We start from the raw sequence: 24,261 nt of genomic DNA, 5'->3' as shown, positions 1-24,261 counted from the left end.
ATATTTTCATTCTGTTACTTGAGATAAATAATATACACTTGATTAATCGATTCGTAAATCGAAGTTAGAGTAATTTTCGAGTAAAAGTGTTTTTCACTATACAGTAAAAATTGGTGGGAATTTTTTTTTTCCCTAAATTTTCCAGGGGTCCCATTTCTGCCCGGGTACTTTGTATTGCTTTGAAATTTAGAATGTACACGAATTTTGAAAAAATGACGATGGGGAAAAAAATTTGGAGTATCTGTTTTTGTCCCGATTCCTCTTAAATGAGCAATTTTTTATTTTTAATTCAAATTTGGCTAGAAAAAATTTCTTACTTACCAGTCATTACAACTCGAATCAAGGGAAATTTTTCGACTGAAAATTGGAAGCTTTCACTTACCTGAAACATAAAAGAAAAGAAAAAAAATTATTTTCTAAAAAAAATCAAATTTGAAATTAAAATTCACTTACTGGATTAATTATTACATATAATATTAAAAACTAAAATTAATGCAAATTTTTGAATAAATTTATTAAAAAAGACGAATAATGCATAAAATAAAATATTAAAATGGTGAATCACAAAACGAAGATATTATCTAAAGCGAGCATTTTTTTTGCATAAAATATCGAGAAAATCCAACTTTATTTAACGAGCATGAAAGAAATGGATTCCCAACTTGTCGAAGGTCATCGTGGAATCGATAAGAAAGAATTGATAACCTCCAGGCAGAGTCCAAGACGAAGGACCAAGAGACTTCTTGAGGCAAAAGAGTTAGAAAAAGATAAAAAAAAATGAATAAAAATAAAGTTGAAATGTTGAAAAGAAAAATTGTCCTCGAAGCATATGTGCTTGCACACACGAACGATTGTACGTGGAATGGAAAAATTTTTCACGTCAAGAGTATTGCAGCAAGTCTGAGTTAAACTGGATAAGGTCAACTTAGAGGGGTTGACCACGTTCCATGCTATTTTCATGGTGGTCACGTACTTATTCCTGTCTCCATGTAGGAAACCATGAAAGCTTCGTATACATGTCACACATACATATTGAGTTTGGGTCATTCTACGACTCCTAAATGCTCTATACATACATCCATATATATATATATATATATATATATATATATATATATATATATATATATATATATATATATATATATATATATATTTACAGATGTAGTGACATAGATGCTGCTGTAGCTATGGTACTCATATATCTATATATTGAATGCAGCATTATGTCTCGCATGATTGTATGAGGTCACATCGCAGAGATGTCGCACACGAGCGAGCCCTTGTTGAACCCACCAGGCTGGTAATCAGCGCTTTATTGGCCATAGCCAATTAACGGCTGCGATTGGCACGCGGACAAAGCTCCAGCCCCGCGTCCTGACTATAACTATAACTATCCTACTCATTCTACTATATTTCCAACAATAGCGTATATATCTACTCACCAGGATATATCAGAGAAAAGGGTTCAGGCGGAAATAATAATACGGAAGTCCCGGATATTCCAGTTAACCGTTCGCTTAATCAAATTTTACTTTTACTTTGTAACGGAACTTTATTGATAATCCAGTCAAGTATTTGGTAATTTTTTTTATCCATTCATTAAAATGAATGTGTTACAGTTTTTCACTAGATTTTCAATACAAATTTATAGAAGTAAAGCTTTGACATAATAACGAAATTGAGGCGAAATTTTTTTTTTTTTTATTTACTGGTAATGAATTTATGGTATGGTAGCAAAGAATATTTATAGAATGTAAAATAGTTTATTTAATAGGGAAACAATGAAAAATATGTGAAAAATTTAAAGAAACGTCCAGTTTATTTTTTCATCAGTTCGAGTCTAGGTCAAATACTTTATATGACTTTTGACATTACGGAAGAAAAGAACGCTTGATCATTGTTGAAAGTCTATGTACAGAAAAAGACTTCAATTATGATTTCAAATAATTTTCTGTATCTTAAAATAAATCATAATTCCTTGTTTAGAAAAAATTGGTTTCAAAAATGAAAGTGAACTTCAAAATTTGAGACAAATCTCAACTTTGAATTTATCATTTTGAAATTTTCGAATAATTCTAGATCCTCGAAAAATGAATCATATATGGCCATATATATTCTATATATGGGGATGGAAAGCTAGACATATATATTCCAGATATTAATCATACGCCCCATATATAAATCATATATGAATAACATATGATCCATTTATGAAGCATATATGATCTATATAAGAATCATATACATTTCATATGCCTCATTTATGCTTCATATATGGACTATATGTAATCCATATAAGATTTTTATATGGATCATATATTCCCATATATGATCCATATAAAAATCATATATACTTCATATATAAATCATATATGGATTACATTATAGTCCGTATATGAAGCATAAATGAGTCATATGATTTTTGTACGGATCATATATAATTTTTATATGGGTCATATATGATTTTTATATGGGCATATATACCTCATAAATGAATCATCTATAATTCATATGTTTCATAAATGGTTAATTTTAAAATACTCTCCTCATATGAGCATATATGATTCATTTTCACAGGAAGTGAAAAAAATTGTCGACCGAGTACTTGTTAGAGAAATTTATTTTAATTTTTTAAGCAAAAATAATTTTAAAATTCTACTGAGTCTCAAATTTTGAAGTTTGCTCCTAAGAAAATTTTCGGAACGTATTTTACACGAGTCATATCTAATAAATTTTGCCATACTTATATAGAAAAATAACTTAATATATAAATTATGAATAACTTTTTTCATAAATATTGAGACATCCGCGGTTTATAAGAATATATTCTCTATTATGTCATTTTATGACAATCGGTTAAATATTTCCAATGATACTAAATTTTTATTGAATATGAGCGACGGATATCCCACTGAACTTATAAATTTTTCATGTACAAGAATGTTTAAAAAAAAACTACGATTATGAAATTTGAAAACTTCACAACACAAAACTATCTCAGTTCATAAACTAAAAAAAAAATTCTATAATATAGAAAGTTTGAAAAATCTATTCAGCCAATTTTTCTCTCTTGATTTATCTATAAAATATATATATCCTACAACATAAAATATAACAATAAGCAAACATTGCTGACACTAAAATAGATTTTATGACCCGACTTAAAAGTTATCCATAACATTATCAACTAAACTGTGCGTTTATTTGTATCGCTATAATATTTTACAATAACTTATCCAAGCTAAAGTTTTATAAAGCCCGTAGTATCATTAGTAAATGTTGAATGTTTATATTAAATATTCTTATAAAGTATAAATGTATTTATTAGTAATGAATTTAAGGTAGAATAATAATATATTAATTTAAAACTACAGTAAAGTATGGATACCTAAATAAAGTCTTTCAACAAAACTCTTAGACTTTAATTAAATTGATAACTACTGTACTATACCATACAACTCTATATACTATCTCGTAAATTTATTTTACAAACTTTATTAAAAGTTAATTCGATAAACCTCGTGTATACTTTATACAAGAAAATAAACTTTTTAATTCTCATGATAGTTTATTTTTATTGTTTTTAAACTCGTAATAGTGAATTGTGTACAAACAAATACTTGGTTACTTATTTTTTTTATTTTTTATGTCACAGATAAGCAACTTTTGTCATCTTCAGCAAGTGAGCTATAGGGAGCTGTTTAAAAGCAATACATATATATATATATATATATATACATATATGTACTTCACTTTTCTGACTTTTCGTCATTTCTTTTAAAACAGTTCTATAAAAACAAAAAATATTTCTTTTTATTTTGCCACTTTACGCTTAGTCATAAAAAAAAAATAAAAAAAAAAAATAACGACACTGAAGTTGACATTTTTTTATAAATATTTTTTGTTGCCACTATTTTTAGTATTATTTACACCCTTACAAAAGGATTTAGACACAGAAAGACTAGAGTAGGAAAAGCTGGTGTTACTTTTGGCCTCGTTTTTTACGACTCTCATGTTTCTGGGCTCTTTCTTTTATATATATATATATATATTTTTTTTTTTTTTTTATTCTTTTCTCATACTTCGGTTTTCATCTAGTCGATCTGGCTAGCTGTGCATTCCAGGGATGATCTGAGGTTTTTGAGGGGTTCAACTTGATCCCTTACTCGACATGTTAGAACTTGGCCTCTTGATCTCAGGATTAATCGTGCTTTAAGGGTGTGGAGACGAGAAAAAAAATCCATATCGGAAATTATGGCTAAAATGGGGAAAAATATAAGATGAAAGAGCTGAATCTTTGGGGATGATAAAACAAAAAATTCAAGGTTCATTTATTTATATGATGAAAAAATCTAAGTCAATAATAAAACTTAATTTATTCCTGTTAATAATCACATTTTTTTTCTTACTACATTGAAGGCAGTATTCTACTTTGAGGGTGCGAAAAAAATCTATTTTTGAGAAGAAAAAAATTGCTTTATCCTCGCCGCCATTTTTTTATTTTTGCATATACATTAGGAATCCTAGCTCAGCCGGTTGATACTGATATATTGAATCTAAAAATTCAAAAATTTTCTGTCTCAGATTGTCCATTTTTGAAATTTTAACACCAAGCGCGTACCCTCCTACTAATCGAGGCATTGTATTCGAATGATGTTATTGTATATTAAAAGTATATAAAATATAGAATAAAATTTTTTTTTTATGTTTTTCAATAGCATATTTATTAAGCCTAACAAAACCTACATATATATCTTCATTCATAATCTCATTAAAAATTCGTAAGAAATAGTCTTTTTTTCGAGCGTTCAAAATAGGATACTGCCTTAAATAAATGGAGAAAAAAATGAGAAAGATTGTAAGGATTATTCATCATCCTTAAATTCAAAAATGAAGTAGACAAAAAATATATATAACACAATAAAGGTGGCGATGGTGGCTGGTAACAATTTTTGTGTTGGTCTAGAGATGCTGGAATCGAGAGGAGTAATAGTGAAAAGGACATTTTCCACAGGCACTTTCCGGTTCTAAGCTCTTCCCACTTACAGTGAATGCTCTTTTTATCATGCCATCTCTTGCTATCTCACTTTATCTCTTTCTTATATTTCTCGAGTCAAGTCTTGAGGCTGCTTGGATTCTTAAAACCATAACTCTGTGGTCTTGCCGAGTGGGACGAATTTTATATAAAATTTTATCGTCCTCTTACTTCACCACGAGCTAAATAAATCTTATAGAATTGCTATAAGCGAAAAAACGACCCTTGACCTCATATTATTATATATCATTATTATTATTATTTTTTTATTATTATTTCATTTCATTTCCTTTTTTAAAGAACGATGCTTGTTTAGGACTTTGTTTCAAGAAGAAAAACATACAGTTCATACCAAGCAAAAAAAATAATAAATATATAAAAACTAGCCCTCAAGTCACTTGACAAAAAACAACGAAAAAAATTAACCTGGAAATAAATAATTCAAATTATAACCTACGGATCTTGTAATAATTTTTTGCACAAAAAAAATTTTCAACTTTTCCATGATTATTTTCTTGTATTAACAAACGAAAAAATTTTTCTGTGCTCTTTGTTAGAAAAAAAAAATTGTTTGTTCATTTGTTTAGTTATTTAATCAACAATGTAAATAATAGTTGATATATGTTTTGTCAACTCGGACATTTACATTCCCAAAAATACAGAACCCCATCATACACACGCACATACACACCCACATATATATATATATATATATATATATATATATATATATATATATATATAGACAAGAATCATCTATGTAAACGTATAAATATTTGATCTCGTTTAGAACAGAATATAGAGGGTGCGCGTTCAATCTCGACGACGACGGCAATGGCAATAGCGATGACGACAACGACAACAGCAACTTGGATGCTGATATTCTCTCGTATATATGTATATAGATATATATAACTCTGAATCAGGGAGGTTTTGGTTCGAAGAGGAGACAAGAGAAGAAGAGCTGGTAGAGAAGAGGCGGATTGGTTTAAGGGCTGTAGTTGAGGGTGGTAATATAAAGGGAACAGTTGTGACGGGAGTTTCACAGTGTACCCTCGCGCGAGACGGACACTCGGAATAATTATTCGTCGAATTTGCATCCTGATTTTGAGGTCACGTTTGCTGTGTCCCAAACGACGTAGTTCTACACCCACTCATCCTCTTTCAATTCCCCCTTGTTACCTCGTTACACTCACGGTCAGACGTACATATAATGTATATATACTTCATCTATATATATGTAGGAAAGTCATCAGTATCCCCTTGAATTCCCATGTTAACAGTAGCCAGGTAGCCTATTTGCTAACTGCTTTTGCTACGGCTTAGTCATTTCTCTCGAATTCGGTCTCGGCCTCACTCTCTCTCTCCCTCTCTCTATTGCTGATATGTATGGAGATTAACAGCAATTATTGAAGAAGGATTTGTGTCAACTGTAGTCACATGTCAAGTAACTGTTAATCGCAATGCAGTGTAGTATAGTTATATAGATTAAATTATTAATATGGGTTATAGTATATAGAGTAATATTAGTATATACAGGGATTGTAATTTTGGTATGACCGAGTAGCCAAATGTCATTTCTCATTTCGTCCACGGCAATTAGATTTGGTAATAACAAATAAACAGAATGACGATGTTAAGGGCAGCTGGGAAAATTAAACGATCGGGGGATATAGTTATCGTTACGAGATTCGCGGAATCCAATAGCCGTTGAGTACCGGCGAGTGCGGAGACCGACACTAATTGCCCGGAAATCGAGCAAGAAAATTAGTTGATTCAAGGCACAAAAAAAAGGGGATAACCCTAAAATCTTTATTGGGTTTCACCATGTTGGCTATTGTCTTTGGGGTTTTTTTTTATTTCATTTTGGTTTTGTTTGAGAATAAAAAGTTCGGAAAAACTCCACTGATAGCTTGAATTTTATGAGTTTTCTCTTCTACTAACAAAATTTATATTGTTTTTTGTATTAACGATTAATTGGCATTTTTCAGGGGCCACGTAAACTCGAAGAACTACAAATTTTTATGGAAATTTTTTTTTGCATCAAAATGCTTTGAAATCGTAGTCTATTATTTTTGCAATTATTTTCTACATCTGCGTGAATAGAAGTCGAATCAAATAAAATCGAACAGTTCAAATTTTCAAATAATTAAAATTATTTGTAAACTTTCGAATTCGAAAATTCAGTTCTATTTCGAATATTAAATCTGAATTTGATGCAAATTATTTTCAGTTCAAATTATTTACACATCGAATCATTTTCAAAAAGTTAAGACCATGGACTTGTTTCTGCAAAATTTTCAATGTTTTTACTTCCAAATCATATCGTAAATCAAATTTGTTATCTAAATATCTAAATTTACATATGAATCAGTAGACTTTTCAAATTTCATGAAAACTATGACAAAACAACATATTTTTCCAATTTTTTTTGCCTATTATTGTTCCTGAAAAAAAAAATTTTTTTTCTAATAAAAATTTGAAAGTTATTTTGTCCTCCCTAAATACAAATTAAAAATAAAAAATTTACCGTATAGTGGTTAAAAAAAGTGCATTTTTTATCGTTCCTCTTTCGCCTGATCCTCTTTCATATATTTTATATAAAATGAAAAATGATAGTATTATTAGTTCCATATATAAATTTATTATTTATAAGTACATATGTGATAAAATGGACAAGACAAGACCGAAGAGATGGCAATTTATCATTTGATAATACATTTTTTAAATATTTTTTCTTCTATTAAAGTAAACGATAGAGCAAAATAAAAATAAAAAAAAAAATAGCGGGAAAGAAATAACCTTCCGCTTTTATTTTCACCACGTTTCGCTCGTCTACACCCCCGTTAGTCTGGTTGTATTCTTCTTATACACTACACATTTTTTTACATCACAACATTTTTTTTTTGTTGCGGTTGCGGTAAGTGAGGTAGATCGATCCAACGGTCGGACGACAGAAGGATTACCTGTCGAGTTCGAGGAGATAACCAGGTGGAAAATCGCTCAGCGATAACACCTTTTGAGGCGAAAAAAATTATATATATATATAAATCGTTATTTATAATTTTATTTATAATACAACATTATAGGAGATTAAAATAGAATAGAGGTAAATATTATTTGAGAAGTATAAGGTATAAAAAAAAAATATTGACAAGCAGCGGTATGACAGTAGAACAAGTCAAGTTGGGTCGGACACAAAGGCGTGGTAAATTTTGGTTATAAAGGGATAGGATAGCAGTAAACACTGACAATGTCACATACACAGATACGCGTACATGGCGTACGTGTGATCCTAAAACGATGCTAATGTTCTCGACTAGGAGGACTTGGTTCTTGTCGTTGGCTTGTTTTGGCAGCCTAGATGTGTGACATCGGATAGACATGTATGTATATATTCAAGAGGGTGCGAAAACCCAATGAGACCCGGTTTAGGATCAAGGTACACCCAACTAACCTCACCGATATGCTGTAGGAAGGGAATCACAAGAGCGGGTAGAGAGATGTGTACGCAAATATGTATGCTAACGAGGACGTGAATTCTCGACGTTGATACATAACATTCGGGGTATAGTCAAAGCCGAACCAATATTGTTGAGTGACATTATATTTGTATATTGATATACATGGAAAATATTTTCATAGTACACTATAAATATTTTCTTATAAATTGCTGTTCGAAAATACTTGACAAATATTAAATTTATCATTTTTAGATACAATGCATTTTACAATGTTTTTAATAAGACGTATATTTATTAATAACGCTCATGTCGAAATTCTAAGCTTCACTGAAAAAGAGTTTTTTCATAAAACTGGAATACGGCATAATGAAATTTTATGGTATTGCAAAAAAATCGAATTGATTAGGGCAACAAATCGGTTTGTTAGAATAACAAGGAGGGATGACTTGCTGTTACAAATAGGATTTGTCGTATTAGCAAATAATTTTTGTTGTAATAACAAATGGTATTATGCTATCAAAACAAATGGTGGTTTATTTTCAGAACAAATAATTGTTGTTAAATTAACGTTACGAATTAGGTTGTCATAGAAATCTATTTGCTATTCATTTACAATAAATTAATTCTGTTACTCAAAAAAATCTATTTTGTAACGAAAAATTCACGACGGTGAGAAATTTGACTGAGAGGGTCAGTTGTTATTTCTGTTCAGATTTTTCTCTTGAACAAAAATTCAAACGTAAAATTATGAACGAGACTCAATGTATAGCATCACTAAAATCTAGAAGTCTATGATCTTATTTTTCAAAAATGTTCATTTTTTTGAGAGAAAATTGTAGACTGTTTTCATTTACTGCGCAAGTGCAAGAAAGATACTACCGTTCGCTAACTAGAGAGTAATAGAGAAAAAAGACTCGATCCCTCTTATGGTTGGGAAATTTTTTTTCGCAACGAATTTTGTTACTCCGACAAATCAATTTTTTTGTTCAGCAAAACAATTATTGTTAGAGCTACAAACCTTTATTTGCCGTCGTAATAAAAACTTTGTAAGCACAGCAAATGTTTTGTTTCCGTATATTAAGGCAGAAATGTGTTACCGCAAGTAATCTTGTGACTACAAAAAATTTGAACACTTTTTTATTACACAATCACAAAAAAATTTATCACTATAGTTTTGATTACATAAATAAATTATTTATTTTTTTCAAAGGCAATTGCGCATCGAGCCAAGCTGGCGCTGGTATGATTCCAGTTTTATAAAATTGAGTTATAAAGTCAGTGGACCATAATTTAGGTGTTCTAGGACGTCGTGGGTCAGTGAAATTAACTGAAAAAAGTCCATATTTTTGTGTGTAACCAGCAGTCCATTCGAAGACATCAATAAGAGACCAAGCGAAATATCCTTTTATTTCGTATCCTCGCTTTATTAATTTTAAAATTTCTATGAAGTGAAGCCGATAATATTCTGCACGTTTTTTATCATCTAAATCACCATTGTCTCTAAAACCATTTTCAGTAACCAGCATCTTTGGGTTGTTATATTTTTTGCTCAAATTCGAAATAAGTGCAGTAAGAGCCCATGGTGTGCACTAATAAAAATAATTTATATTATTGCCACTATTAAGATTTCTAAATAAATTATTTACTCACTCTCGTAGAACATAGCGAGGAATCATTTCTCAGTAAATCATCTTCAGTATCGAAATTAACTATGGCACCAATGTCCGCAAAAAAAGATATCGTTGATTTGACGTCAGGTTCTGGCCACTTGACAAATTTCAGACTACGGTAATAATTTATTGACAGATAATCTGATGAATTTCTGATCATATCAATTTGTTCACTCGTAAAACTAGGGAGTCTTGATTTACTAAATCCTTGAATAGAACTGTGCATTGAAATTTTTTTTTTCATCGAATCTGAATAGTCGCCTTTATTTGAAAATATTGGATTCAAAAACCAACTATTCCAAAAATCAGTTGTTTGCATGGCTGCTGTAAATTCATTGGGATCATTTACATTTTCCGGATGAAACCACATGAGTGCTACCACTAATGAAACTGAACCTAGTATCAATTAAAGATAATTCTGTGAAAAAGGTATAAAATATTGGAAAAAGAAAAAAAAATTGAATAGCGGATGGATGAATATCCTTTTAAACCTCGTTGTTTATTCTGAAATTGTTCATTATACATTCTGTATGTTTTTGCGTGAGCTATTAATGCATTGTGACCACAAATGTAACTGGCAATTCCAGATTGGTTAACTCTCGGTGGAAATAATCCATTATAACCGAACATGCAGTAGAAGTTTGGTTCGTTGAAAGTAAACCAATTTTTAACCTGAATGAATTGCATCAGCAATTGATAAAATTTCAATTAATATTGTGTTAGCAATTTATTATGTATATTTATTGAAAAATAAATTTTTTCTTACGCGATCACCAAAAGCTTCAAAAGCTACCCTAGCAAAATCTACAAACCAGTCAACAATCAAAGGATTTGTCCATCCGCCCAATTCTTGTAGTTTTTGAGGTAAATCCCAATGAAATAATGTAATATAAGGTGTGATATTTTGTCTCAACATTTCATTTATCACATTGTTATAATAATCGATTCCTTCTCTATTAATGTAGTTACTAAAACCATTAGGTAAAATTCTTGGCCAAGATATAGAAATCCTGTATGCAGTTGCCTATAAATTTGAAAGTGACTCTTTCTTAATTCATTGATTAATTTGTCTAGATAATATCGCGTTACCAGAAGGGCGTATCCTAGGGTAATTTCTAAATCTGATTAGATAAGACCTAATCGCCCATACCTCTGAAAAGTTGCATATTCCCTATACGTTTCAATAATTCAATCGTCTTGTTTTATTTAAAGCGTTCATTTTTTGTTAGCTTACTAATTAACTGAGTGAAAAAATTTTTTTAAAAATAAGCTTTTTTCATGATGGCTTAAAATTAAAACTATTCAAATTTAGGGGAACAGTTATTTAAATGCGTCATTGAATAGTACAAAAAATGTCAACGGCCATATCACGCTGATAAAACACCAGTTCTCGTCCGATCACTGAAGTTAAGCAGCATTGAGCATGGTTAGTACTTGGATGGGTGACCGCTTGGGAACACCATGTGCTGTTGTCATTTTTTTTAAATTTTTGTCCAAATAATTTAATAAAGTTTAATTTATAATTGATTCATCGGTCAAAAATTAACCTGTTTCGAGTGAATACGGGCATTAAAACTCCCAGTATCAATGCAGGTAACATGAAAACTATAGTGTGTGACACGGGATAATCACGATTTCAGACCGGATGTGAACCTTTGCCTTGAAGTTGAGCAGTCAACCTCACCCTGGTCTGAAATCGTCTTGTTTCGTTCGTTGCCACGCGATGTACTATTGTTTGATGTATATTCAGTCTAGAAACCGATTATAATAGTGGAATAAACAGAGTGAAAATTTGTCAGTCAGTAGGCTTGGGTTCGTAACCTCACTTGGGAGTTTAATATTCAAACCCTACTGGCGGCGGAAACGCCTAAGGTTTTTCTGTTCATACAGCAGTTGCACCATCGTAGGCAAAAACAGTACAGATCAGTGAACTAACCTCAGCTGCATGAATAGATATAAAGGAATTGAGGGCTGGAAAACAAGTATAGTAAAGTAGGGTTAGGGTGAGGTAAAAGAAATTTCATACCTAGGATATCAGGTTGTTTATATATATTTGGTCTGGAAAAATTTTTCTTTAAACTTTTTATTATTCTAGACCAAAAAAATATCGATGGGTAAAAAAAAATTTAGTATATGCTTTTGCATTTCCCGGATGTCATAAAGACGTAACTATTTCCAAGTACAATTTTTCAAAGTTTTTTAAGTCGGTCACTGTCGTCTGTAGCGCGATATCTTTATTAATCACTGTTACAAAAAATAAAATTTTTATTTTTAAATTATGATACTTTGTAATTGTTCGGTGTGCATTTTATAAAAATGTCAAGTACTACTTTTAAAAAATATTAAATACTAAGATTGTATAAACTAATTAGAGAAAAAAATTATTAAAGATATTCAGTACAGATCAAGTCATTTATTTAAGTTTATAAGTACTAAGAAAAATTAACTGTCGCGGCATTAATTCTGAATAGATATACTTATAACTAAGTATTAATATGATAAATTGAACGATTATTCATTTAATTATGATAAATCGAATCGCTTTTAGTTGGATACTAGAAATACGCGGAATGATAAATTAAATTATTGAATGATAAGTTTATAATTAGTATCTTTTTTTAGCTTGTTATCGATTATTTGAGCTGACAAAAAGAACATAGCAGACTTTGATAAATTGTAGAGGGAACCGGTTTTGTTTAGAAGTATTTACATGTACAATGACATTGAGAAATATGGGCAATTTGGTCACTCAGGACAAAATGGCTAGTTCAAGATTATAATAATTTTTTTTTTTTAAGTGATCTTCATTTTTCCCGGTCTTCCCTATTAAAGTCCCTATCACATATACTAATTCTTTTATTATTATTAGTTATATATTATTTCTTACAGGTACAGCTTTATTAGCTATTTTCCTGAACATATACTTCCTACTTATTAATAGCCATTTTAGCCCAGCGCCAAGTCCCGGACTCAAACACTAGACCTTTCTTTTGCAGCTATAGTCTTTCAATGTTTTAATCCACACGAGAAAGGTGGAATTAATATTATTATTATTGTATATGTACAATAAGAATAATTTCCTAAAGAATACTATTAAGTTACAATACATGAAAAATAATGATAAGTACACAGAAAAAGAAGAATTTATTGGCGCAAGAAATATTTTTTTTATAAAATAAAAATAGAAATTTTCGTAGAATTAGAATCATTTTTTTGGCGCGAAAAATTTTTTTCATCCTAAGAAAATTTCTGTTTTCAATTTACATTCTTGGGGATGGTAAAACTTTTTAGCGTAAAGAAATTATATTTTTCTGTGTAAGTCTAGTATCAGAAAATGAATACCATTATGATAAGAATGTTGTTAATTGTAAATAAATAACTTACTCCAACTTGTTTAGCAAGATCTATGTCTGTTTTATACATATAATAAGAATTAGTTGCAATATCAGCATTACTTTGGTCATCAATTGTATATGGATTTTCATGAATCATTTTATCCCATATAGATTCACCTTTGTCTTAAAAATTGGATTATTTATGATAAATTAATAAAATAAATGATTTAAAACAGAAAAACTTAACATACTTGACACATTCCAAGCACCTTCTGTTTGATAAGCCGACGTTGCTACGCCAAATATAAAATCGTTTGGAAATTTATTCGTTCTATTATCATAATATTCACTCGAATCCATAAAACTTGATAATAAAATTAACATGAAATGTAGAACACGGCATTCTTTAAGCCACATAATTTATGTTTGAATTGCTAATGGCGTCGAAATAGTATCGCAAGGTATTTAATCAATAAATATTTATGAAAATGGTATTGACTTTTAATTATTTATACACTATGCACGAACATTTAATAATAATAAAAATATATAATTGTTCATTAAAAATCAATAATAATTTGATTGTGGAATTTTTTAATTGCGGGAAAAACAGAATGTTTAAAATTGATATCAAGTGGAATTTCGATCAATCATTAGTTTTGTTATGCATTCAATGAAAAATATTTTTCAGTAGACCCACAATTATTTAAAAAAATTCAATACACCCACGATTATTTCAAAAAATAGCTAAATGTTGTTACTCTGGGATATTATTTCATAATTTTGGGTACCCATGTAAGAAAAATTCGTTCAAAGAAAATTAAAAAATTTCGAGATATAGAACTAAATTTGAAACTGAGAACTTCAAGTTAAACTTTTTTCAAACTATTAGAATTTGAACGAAAAAAAAATTAGATAATTTAGAATTTCACGTTGACGAATTTTAAGCTAGATAAACATGTTTTTTAAAAATGTAGTAAATGTCGATTTTCAAAAATTTGATTTTTGACTCAAAATTCGCCCATATGGTTTTCAAAGGTCCTGTTTTCTTAGTATTTCTTATAACTTTTAAATTTATAATAACCATAGAATAAATAAAAATATTTTTTAGAAAAACTATTTTTTTCTCAATTCCCCGAATACTTTGTATTCTTCAAAGACTTAAAATTTCCATAAATTTTACAAAATCACAGAGATAAAAAGAAAAAGAATTCTTTTACAAAATTTTCGTGGTTGTCTTTGAGCCCGTCAACTAAAAATCCAATCGATGAAATAAAGTATCTTACAGGTCATTGCTTTCAAGATAATATCATTTAATTCAAATATTAGATAACTTATCTCTATGTACATCTAAGTTTTTTCCAACAAAGTGATAATTATTTTTTAAAAAGCTACACTCTGATTATATTTTTTTTCTGTTTTCCACTTTTCTTACAACTTTTTTTTATTTACTTGAAACGTGACTTGGTAAACATTACGTTTATTTCCTTTGGTATTAAAAATAGAATAATTAAATGAACAGACAATAAATAAATCTTCTAAATTTAAATTACATTACGTTCAATAGCATGCAAGAGACAACACATATCAGCACTTCAATACCACATAAGACACTTAAATTCACTTTGGCAACTGAGGCTGTGGTGAAATAAACGACAGAGATGTAGGAAACTAAGATGTTTTAAATTAATTGATTTTACTCATTAATAGAATTGATAACCAATTTATAGAAATTACATATTAGTTCCAAACATTTAATTTTCATTGATTGCCACGAAAACCATAATAATAATTATCAACTTATCATATTTGAGAATTAATTGTAATATATATCGAGACTAAATTATATCGATTTCATATATCACATATTCATAATATCTAGTCCAGTGTATATTAATTCACTGTCATCAGAAGATGACAATCTTATATTTATATCACGATATTTTACCCTACTCCTATAATTAGCGATGTTTTCTATAAGTGCATTAAACTTTGGACAAAAAATATTTTTTGCTTACATAAGTATTGAGTAAGATTACTTATGAGTACTTACACACTTACAGTAAGTCTGAGATATGTCATACACGTTAATAAAGACATATGTTTATATCTGACTTCTTATCAACGTACTCAAGCTTAATCGGGAGAATCGCGACCGAGTTTTTTCTAGTGTGCTAAGACTTGCACGTTATTTGAATGTTATGTCTCTCTAAATTCACTCATAAGTAACAAATTTAAAAAAAAAAAACCTGATCGAAAAAAAAAAATGTTCTCTTCAGAAGAGACTCTCGGACCCTAAAATGAATATTAAAATTTTTTTTAAAGCTTTATTAACACAAATGAAGACATGTAAATAGTAATAATTTTGAACCTGGTGTATGACCATGTAAAAAATAAAAATAATAAAAGCTATGAAATGTGAATTAATTTATTTTACCACCAGCGTGTATTACTGCAGAAGTTATGAACGCAATGTTGAGGTTAGTGGTTTTCAAGAACGTAGCGTTACTAGCATAGCAGAATGTAGATCGTTTTATTATTACGAGAGACGCGAACTCAGCAGTTTGAGGGGTAGTATGCAGTGATACGGCTGGCAATAAAGGCGACAGGTCGTTATAACATTGATAAAGCATCTGACACACAATCTCGAAAACTTAACTACAATATCCAATCGAAAAGCTCTTTGTAATCTTACTCTCAACTTGTATATACATAAAAATATATACTATACATCTATATATATGTATATATATATATATATATATATATATATATATATATATATCCTGTATTTTATTTACCCTCGTTTACACTTGTCTTCGGATGTGCGACCTCACATGGGATTTTTGGGCTCACATGGTTACTCAAGAGACTTGAGATACTGAACTTCTTTTCTATATAAATGTACACACATAACAGAATAGTATGGACAGGGAAAAAAATTTAAGATGAAGAGTAAAAGTATAGTATAGAAAAGTATAACTTGTGAATTCTCAAGAGATCGATGGCTTGTATCTACAAGAATAGACGTAGGATATATAACATGTTCTCATGAGACATCAGTAAGAGACTTTAGTTTATATAACTTTGAAATATATACTTTTTGTACAAGGCTAAAATGAGTGTAGACCAAAAAATTCATTTTTTTATAAAGTTTTTAATTTGCGGTTGGTTCATATTTTTATTCCTGATTGATCATCTTTTCTGGGTTATGTTAGTAAAAAATATTTAAAAGTATTTAGTATACCTTTATCGTAAACGTGCTTTATTGCCACTTTTAAAGTTTCAATAAGGCCCTTCTCATCCCTCTGGTATATATTCACGCTTAAATTCAACTTCCAGCATCACTGGAGAGTTACTACTACCTATCCTTCATAAAATGCATACCGACCCGTGTAAACTAGTGCGCAATATCGACGATGGTTTACTGTTGTTACTATACCAAACACTATAAAATATATTTTTTATTATTATTTTAAAAACTTTGGATTTTTATGTCGGAAAACTTGACTCGAGTTAACTATCACTACCCTTGTTCACGTTGCTGGTCTTCAATAGAAATTTTTTTATTGCCAAATAATCAATAAAAGACACTAATAAGACTTTTCCATACATAGTTTAACAGTTTGAATTTCTACACAGCAAACAGCGCATAAGATGTGAACTATGAGCGTTTACTTTTCAAGGTGACATTATAAATTTTAGTTCGAATACTGGCTATATTTAATTGTTATGTAAGTTAATCGGTGGGGCTGAAAATCTAACGGAAGTGTGGAAATTGTGAGGATAAAAAAATTTTTAGAGCCGATGATTTGCACCCAATAATTTTTGGGTCACTAAATATGAGATTGACATCAAAATTAGGAAATTTGTAACGGTTGACTGACAATGATTAGCCATTTAGAAAATACTTTAGGATGGTTAATTTAGATTTGAAAATTGATCCATTTTTGTGGAAAAAAAAAATTGTCAAAAAACGTTGACTATTCTAAGCATCGAAATGTAGCTAATGACGAACTTTTTTTTAAATTTCTAAAGTACACAGAGAAAAACAAGTAACTTAATACTATTGTAATCTTTTTTTGACTCTATTTAAAGTAATAAGTTTTTTTCCAGACAAAATACATTTAAAAAACCTAATTTCGAACGTTTTTACTGATCGTATTTTAATAGTGTTACGTCAACTATTGATTTACACAGAAAATTTTCAATATTTCAAAAAAAGTTCGTCGTAGCATCACGTTTCCAAGTTTAGAATAGTCACCGCTTTGTCAAACTTTTTTCAATAATTTTTTTACACGAGAATAGCCCAGAACCCAGTTGTGAAAAACTGGTCCTTTATTTATAAAATTGATGTAATTGTACATTGTGTGACAAGCTATGAAACAACGATTTTTGACAACTGTCATTTCACCAAATCTGAAATATTTAGTGGTGTTCAAACGAGACCAAACCAAGTCGAGTCGTCCTGGTATTGCTTTTGGTTTTATTCAATTATTTTGTAGTTATTTTTGGATAAATTTGTTAATTGACAGCCGTGCTATTGTATCGATATATGTCATTCATGTTCAGTATTCTCTTGACGTTGTACGACTCAGTTTCAGTCTTGTTCTTGATTATATTGTCATTTAAAATTGAAAATACTGACGCGCTATCGCGTTAATGCCAACGAAGGATTTAAATTTTTCTATATCATAAAAAATGGTTCATTCCATACTATCTAACAGTGTAATGTAAATAAATAAATTAACTTCATAATATAATTTGAGGGAAAAATAAAATGGAATCGTCATTTAGTTTATAAATTAAAAAAAATTCAAAACGCGCGTTTTATTTATTAGCCGAGAAAGCGAATATTAAATGAAAGCTGAGTGATTAATTATAAATAATTGAGTTAATAAAATCATTCGACTCATTAAACGAAACTAAATTATCGAGTGATCAGTTAATTAGATGAAATTAAAATTCAAGAGATATTTAATTGATTAAACGGATGTCAATACTAGAGAAATTTGACGTTCGTAGTTAATGTATACTTGAAAGTTAATTTTTGAATTATTTTTGTATTCAACAAAATTTTATGTTGAAATTTTTTTTTTCAGTCATATACTAATTAACATAAAAATTCAAACCCAATTTTCACAGTGAGGTTTTAATGATCCAGTTAATTTTCAAGTCTATTAGCAATAATTTTATTTTAAGTAAAAAATTTTAAATAAATTAAAATAAGATAAAAAAATTCGACTAACAATTGAACGTCAATTAAACAGTTGATTACTAATGGAAGAATAAAACGAGAGAGAGAGAATGAAAAATCGTGGCAGTGTCTCCAGCTTGACAATCGGTACTGTAACAATCCTCATACTCTCACTGTACACTTTATTGCACAACCCCACAACACATTGACAATGCTACAATATACTATAGAAGTAGAGTCGTACGAAAGGTATAAACTCGATTTAAAACGAACACGACACGCACAACCGACATATATATAACTACATGGATAACGACGTTTTCGCGTTGGCGCGTCGAGCATCGGTTAACTCGATTTAACGACAGACAAAAAGGGATGAAAAACTATCGAGGGTACGAGTAGTATGTACTCGGTAGTTCAGTAGTTTTAGAATAAAGACGAGGGCTAGAAAATACGCCTACAGTAATAATGCTTGTAGTTGTAATTGTAATAGTCTACTATAGTAGTATTAGTGTGGTTCTGCAGTGGTGACTAAATTTTACGGTACACCACGAGAATTGCTCGTAGTTCTACTAGCAGGTATATAACTACACACTTTTTGAAAAAGCTTCGGTTAGAGAATAAAGATAATACTGACACATTCTGAATTCTTTTGAATAAAAAGTGTTTCATTGTATCACAATAAAAATAAAATAAATGCGTTAAAATCAACACACTGTGGAAAATTTTTGGTGTGAAAATGGTTTCCGAAGACTTTACATGGTCTGCTCGGTGTGAAATTTTTTGGTGTGAATTATCAAGCGGTGTACTTTTAACACGGTATGAATGTTTTTTTTTACACTATTCGGTGTTATTACCTCAAATTTAATCGAATTCTGTTTATGAAAATTATCAAATATATAGGCAGCACTATTATGCCATTGTTATTATTGGTGTCAATTATTTGAGATAAAAATAAGTAGAGTTACGAAGAAATTGAGAGTTTTCAAAAAAAAAACGTATACACTTACACCATTGATGGTGTGAAAGTTCTAATGCAAAATTCACACGGTCCAAAATTTAACACCGGGTGTTGTGTAACTATTACACGGGCAATGTTGAAAATTTTAACACCAAGTCAGCCTCACATCACACCATGAACTCAAAATTTTTGACAGTATATACTCTGTGTTAAAAATAGTCAACATAAATTTTTTAAATCAAATTGACATTGAAAAAATATCGGTTTCATTTTTAGTAAAAGTTTTTTATTTTTCCAGAAATTTTTCTGTGACTCAATAGAATTTTCAAGATAAATTTTGTGTTGATTTAAAGTTAAACTTAATAAATATTGTTTTTTTTAGTATTGGATAAATCGATTAATAATTTTCAAGAAATACAGTACAATTACTTTTTCTGTGTCCTTGAGTGTTGGAAAAAATTTGAATGACTGAATAAAATATTTTCTTTGCTTTGTGATAAAAAAATAATTAAAAAAAAAATTAATACCTGGTAGACGAATATGAATTTATCGAATCGAATTCAACTTTTGATGAAGCGAAAAAAAAATCAAGGAAAAAAAGTTTAAGTAAAAAACGAAGAGGGAATACAATTTTGTAATAGAAATAAAATTGGATCACTGCAGGACAGACTAAGGGTTGATATAAAAGAAAAAGACTTGAGGGCTGGCCTGCAGTCAGAAAATCCAATGTCGTAAAGAGGAAAAACTAAAGCCGGATTTGACACGAAAAGGAAAAACGTACCTTTTCTTAAAACCACGTTCTTTGATTCGTAAAAATAAAAATATACAAACAAAATAAACCCAAGGAAAATCATTATTTAGTTAATACTTACTTTCAATGCCATTATTTTTTTTTCTCTATAAAAAAAAGTATATTATTTTATCGTAAGAATTCAATAAAAGGTTTTATAAATAATTTTCCGTAGTGAAAATTCGTCAAAGTATTAAATTCTTAATTTAAAAAAAAAAATAAATGTTTAAATATAAAAATAATTTGATTTTTTTTCCGATAAAAAAAGAACGAAGTTGTAATTGGTTCGATAATCGAAATCGTCTTAAGTATAATCGCAGCAATGTAAAGATAAAAAAAAATAAAAAAAATTTAAAAGCTAAAGTAGAAGTGAATAAAATCTCAAGTACAAATGCAATTAAACGAGATAAAAAAGTGAGTGTGAACATCATCACAATTTTTTAAAATTTATTTAACAATCTCTTGATTTAATTTTTTTTATTTACGGAATTAAAGTCCTTTTGATATATTTTCATGAACTACATTAAGACGTCGATCAGTTGAATTGAAGCAATTACGTATCGTAAAGGGACTTGAATGCTTAGTTCGGTCTTCTGGTCCAGTCTCGATCTTCTTATTCTTCTTCTTCTTCTTCTCCTTCTTCTTCTTGGACTCAACTTCTTCCTTCGTGGGCTTTTTTATTTTATTTATTTCTATTTTTAAAATTTTTTTCCTCAACTCTCGTTCGTTCTTTCGCGCCAACACACAACCACCCGCGACCATTCAAACGTTCGAAAGTCTCCTTCCATTTTATTTCTTTCTGTCTCATCTTTTGGTTGAGCAGGTCGACGGACTTCTCCAGACCAGTTGAGTGGAAATTTAAAGCCAAGTCCGCAATGTCATGTGAACGAATTTCCATTTATTTTTATTACACAGAATGTCCACGAGTTACTGGACTAAAGTCAATTGGATAACTTCAATATTCCCAGAAATTATTATTATCATATTTTTTTATGTCTTTTAAAAAATAGATTATAAACCAATAAATATTTGTAATTTAATTAAATAAATTTATTGGCTTTTTTGTGAATTAAATTTGAACCCATTCTTTGTACTCGTTTTATTTACGGTTACTCAGTACAGAGAGTTAACTCAAGAGTAACTATAACGGAAAGAAAACAAAAAAATAAAATAAATGGAAGCATTCGTGCCTGAGGAAAAGTCGCGCGTTCTACTGTAATCTGCAGTACTTACTTAGGAATTGGCAAGAAACGCGTCTTTGTATACAATAAATACTACATATATATTTATATAAAGGATAGAGAGACAAGATAATTCCTTAAAGGATTTCGAAGGAGTCGAGTTATAAAAAGGGGGCTAATGGCCACCTTAAAAAAATTCATTTTTTGTAATTTTTGAATTTTGGCGGTAAACAAAAATTTGAATTAAAACGTCCGTGAAAAATGAATCATGTATAAAAATTTGCCATACATGATCTTTATATGCTTCATATATGCCTCTATATTGAATATATATACTAAAAAAAATGTGTGCTGCGAACTACCCCACTCAAAATTTAGTTTTGTTTAGCCAACGGCGACTTTGATGAGAGAACTGACTCTAGTTCGCAGCACATTTTTCTTTTTTCAGAAAATGATGTATGATTCATGTATGACTCATTTATGAAACTTATATAGGGCATATATGGCTAATTTACATATATATTCCATGTCTCCCATAGAAAAATTTCATAGCCGGATATATATGTCAAAATGGCATATATATGAAAATACTAAAAATATAAGTTGCGTATATACTTTTTTACCGAGATATATTCTTTTGTGCAGATGCTCTATTTTTGGGCATATATGACTCATTTTTTACGGGTGAAGATAAAACTTTTATAGCCTTTTTTTGTCTCTTCAAATAGTCCCGGTTATTTATAAATCTTTTGACAAACATAAAATACGCAGACGATGTAAAAAAATTTTTTTTAATTTTTATTATGGGTCCGATTTCCTTCAGTAGTGAATGAACACTGGTAAATTATTTAGCCTCGTTTTTTTCTAGGATTTTTTCAGAGGGACCATCATAGAATAGAGAATCATCTTACCCCTTTTCCATTATTATAAAGACTGTTAGAGACTTGTACATAGACACAATAAAAATAAAAGATGTTTAACACGAGTCGACAAATAGGAAATGGATAAATAAAAATATAAAAAATAAATTGCCAGTTAAATTGAAGCGTTTGAAAATTTAAATCGAATCAGTTTAATGCCGATGAGAGTAGAGAGTTTTAAGATCCTTTTGACGGGATGACATAAAGTTGGAGATAGAGTTCATTGAAAATTAATTGGAAAATAGAAAAAATAGATTAAAATTCGTCTGTTGAATAGTTTTATGCCAGTAGAGAGAGTGATATCATGAAGAAAATTCTTTTTTTGTTTACTTTTTTTTTTTTTTGCTAACTTTAATATATTTTTTTTATTTTGAATTTAATTGAATTCTCGTTTGAGAATTTACCTTTTTTGAATGAGCGACAAAAGCTCGTCAGCAAGAGATATATATATGTATATAAAAGAGGTATGGTGAAAAATTTCGTGAAGATCGAGTCCGAGCTCTCGAGAGTGAGTCCAGCGATACGAGAAATTCATGGAAATTGGATGGAAATCAAAGCATCCGGTAGTGGAGTTCCTATATATGTATAATACTAACTACATATCTATATATATACGATACGTTTACTTCGACGAGTTGTATTGGAACGTACGGATATGTTGAGCGAAACTTTGTACATTCGAGCAAAAAAATAATATATATGTACTCATGGATTTAAAGTAACGGTGAGTGTATTGCAAATCACTGTCTTTCAAATACATATTATTTAGATGTTTTTCGATTTATTTTTTCGATAAATAAATCAGTAAAAAAAATATTACAATGAGGTTTCAAAAACTTTGTTTTCTATTGCGGAATAATAAAGCTCTACTCTTCATATTTATGAATACATATTTATATTGTATGCATTTCTTGATATTTTTTTTCATATTTAAAAAATACAGAGGGTACGAATTGATAATTTTAATTTTGAAAAATTTTTCAACGGGGCGAAGCAATTCGAAATTTTTTCATATTTTATATGAAAATTTTATGAAAACCACAAAAAGAATTTTTTCCTTACGAAATTTTTCGAAGTAATTAATTTATTTTTTAAATTAAAATAGTACTTAAGTACACAAATAATTATTGACATGTATTTAAGTCTAGGACAGTGTCATCTAGATGCTAAGCCAAATGAAAATCTCTTAGATCTCTTGAATTATCTAAATAATTCAATTAACTTAGATAATTTAGGAATAATTCAGGAAACGAGAGATTGCTGTCTTTTGGTTTAGCATCTAGATGACGCTGACCTGGACTCTAACGATTGTTATGCAGGTGGTTTTATACTGGGGAATTTCGAAAGACGAAAGATCTACTAGAGTATTTTTGAAATTTATAGTATTTTCGGTCCGACATAGCATTAGACTTTTCACTAGTTTCATTAGAAGCTCATTTATTTTTTTTTAGTATTTTTGTCTTTACAGACATTTTACTTCCCGTAAGAATAGAGCTAGATATAGATCAAAACTGATCTATACTCAATATTTCGACCAAGACCTTCGGCTCCAAAATATGAAATTTTGAATGTTTTAATTAATCATCAGAGTAAAAAAATTTTACAAACTTACCGATCATCGCAACTCGAATTGAATGAAATTTTTCAATTGAATAGTAGAAGTTTTCACTTACCTAGAACATAAAAAAATACAAAAAATTATTAA

The 24,261-nt window shown here is 29.4% G+C and overlaps 2 protein-coding genes and 1 non-coding gene across 3 annotated transcripts in view; 1 reads left to right on the top strand and 2 right to left on the bottom strand.

Annotated features, from left to right (window-relative positions):
• The window catches only part of LOC103573916 (E3 ubiquitin-protein ligase MYCBP2), a 168,852-nt gene that overhangs the window by 61,400 nt on the left and 83,191 nt on the right, over positions 1–24,261 (bottom strand). The gene's annotated exons all lie outside the window — the stretch shown is intronic.
• Positions 9,640–14,008, bottom strand: LOC128667998 (myrosinase 1-like). Its single transcript, XM_053740093.1, has 6 exons — positions 13,759–14,008; positions 13,557–13,690; positions 10,939–11,196; positions 10,664–10,844; positions 10,153–10,568; positions 9,640–10,091 (listed from the first exon to the last, which is right to left on the bottom strand). Exons 1-6 carry the CDS (start codon positions 13,922–13,924, stop codon positions 9,681–9,683), a joined length of 1,566 nt encoding a protein of 521 aa, XP_053596068.1. The 5' UTR covers positions 13,925–14,008; the 3' UTR covers positions 9,640–9,680.
• On the top strand, positions 11,527–11,647 carry LOC128668138 (5S ribosomal RNA). The gene has a single exon (XR_008403903.1). It is a non-coding gene; the product is annotated as a 5S ribosomal RNA (ribosomal RNA).

The sequence above is a fragment of the Microplitis demolitor genome, chromosome 6 (assembly GCF_026212275.2).
Source record: "Microplitis demolitor isolate Queensland-Clemson2020A chromosome 6, iyMicDemo2.1a, whole genome shotgun sequence".
NCBI classification, from domain to species: domain Eukaryota; kingdom Metazoa; phylum Arthropoda; class Insecta; order Hymenoptera; family Braconidae; genus Microplitis; species Microplitis demolitor.
Note: the sequence above shows the minus strand (reverse complement) of the source record. Positions and strands in the feature narration are given on the sequence as shown.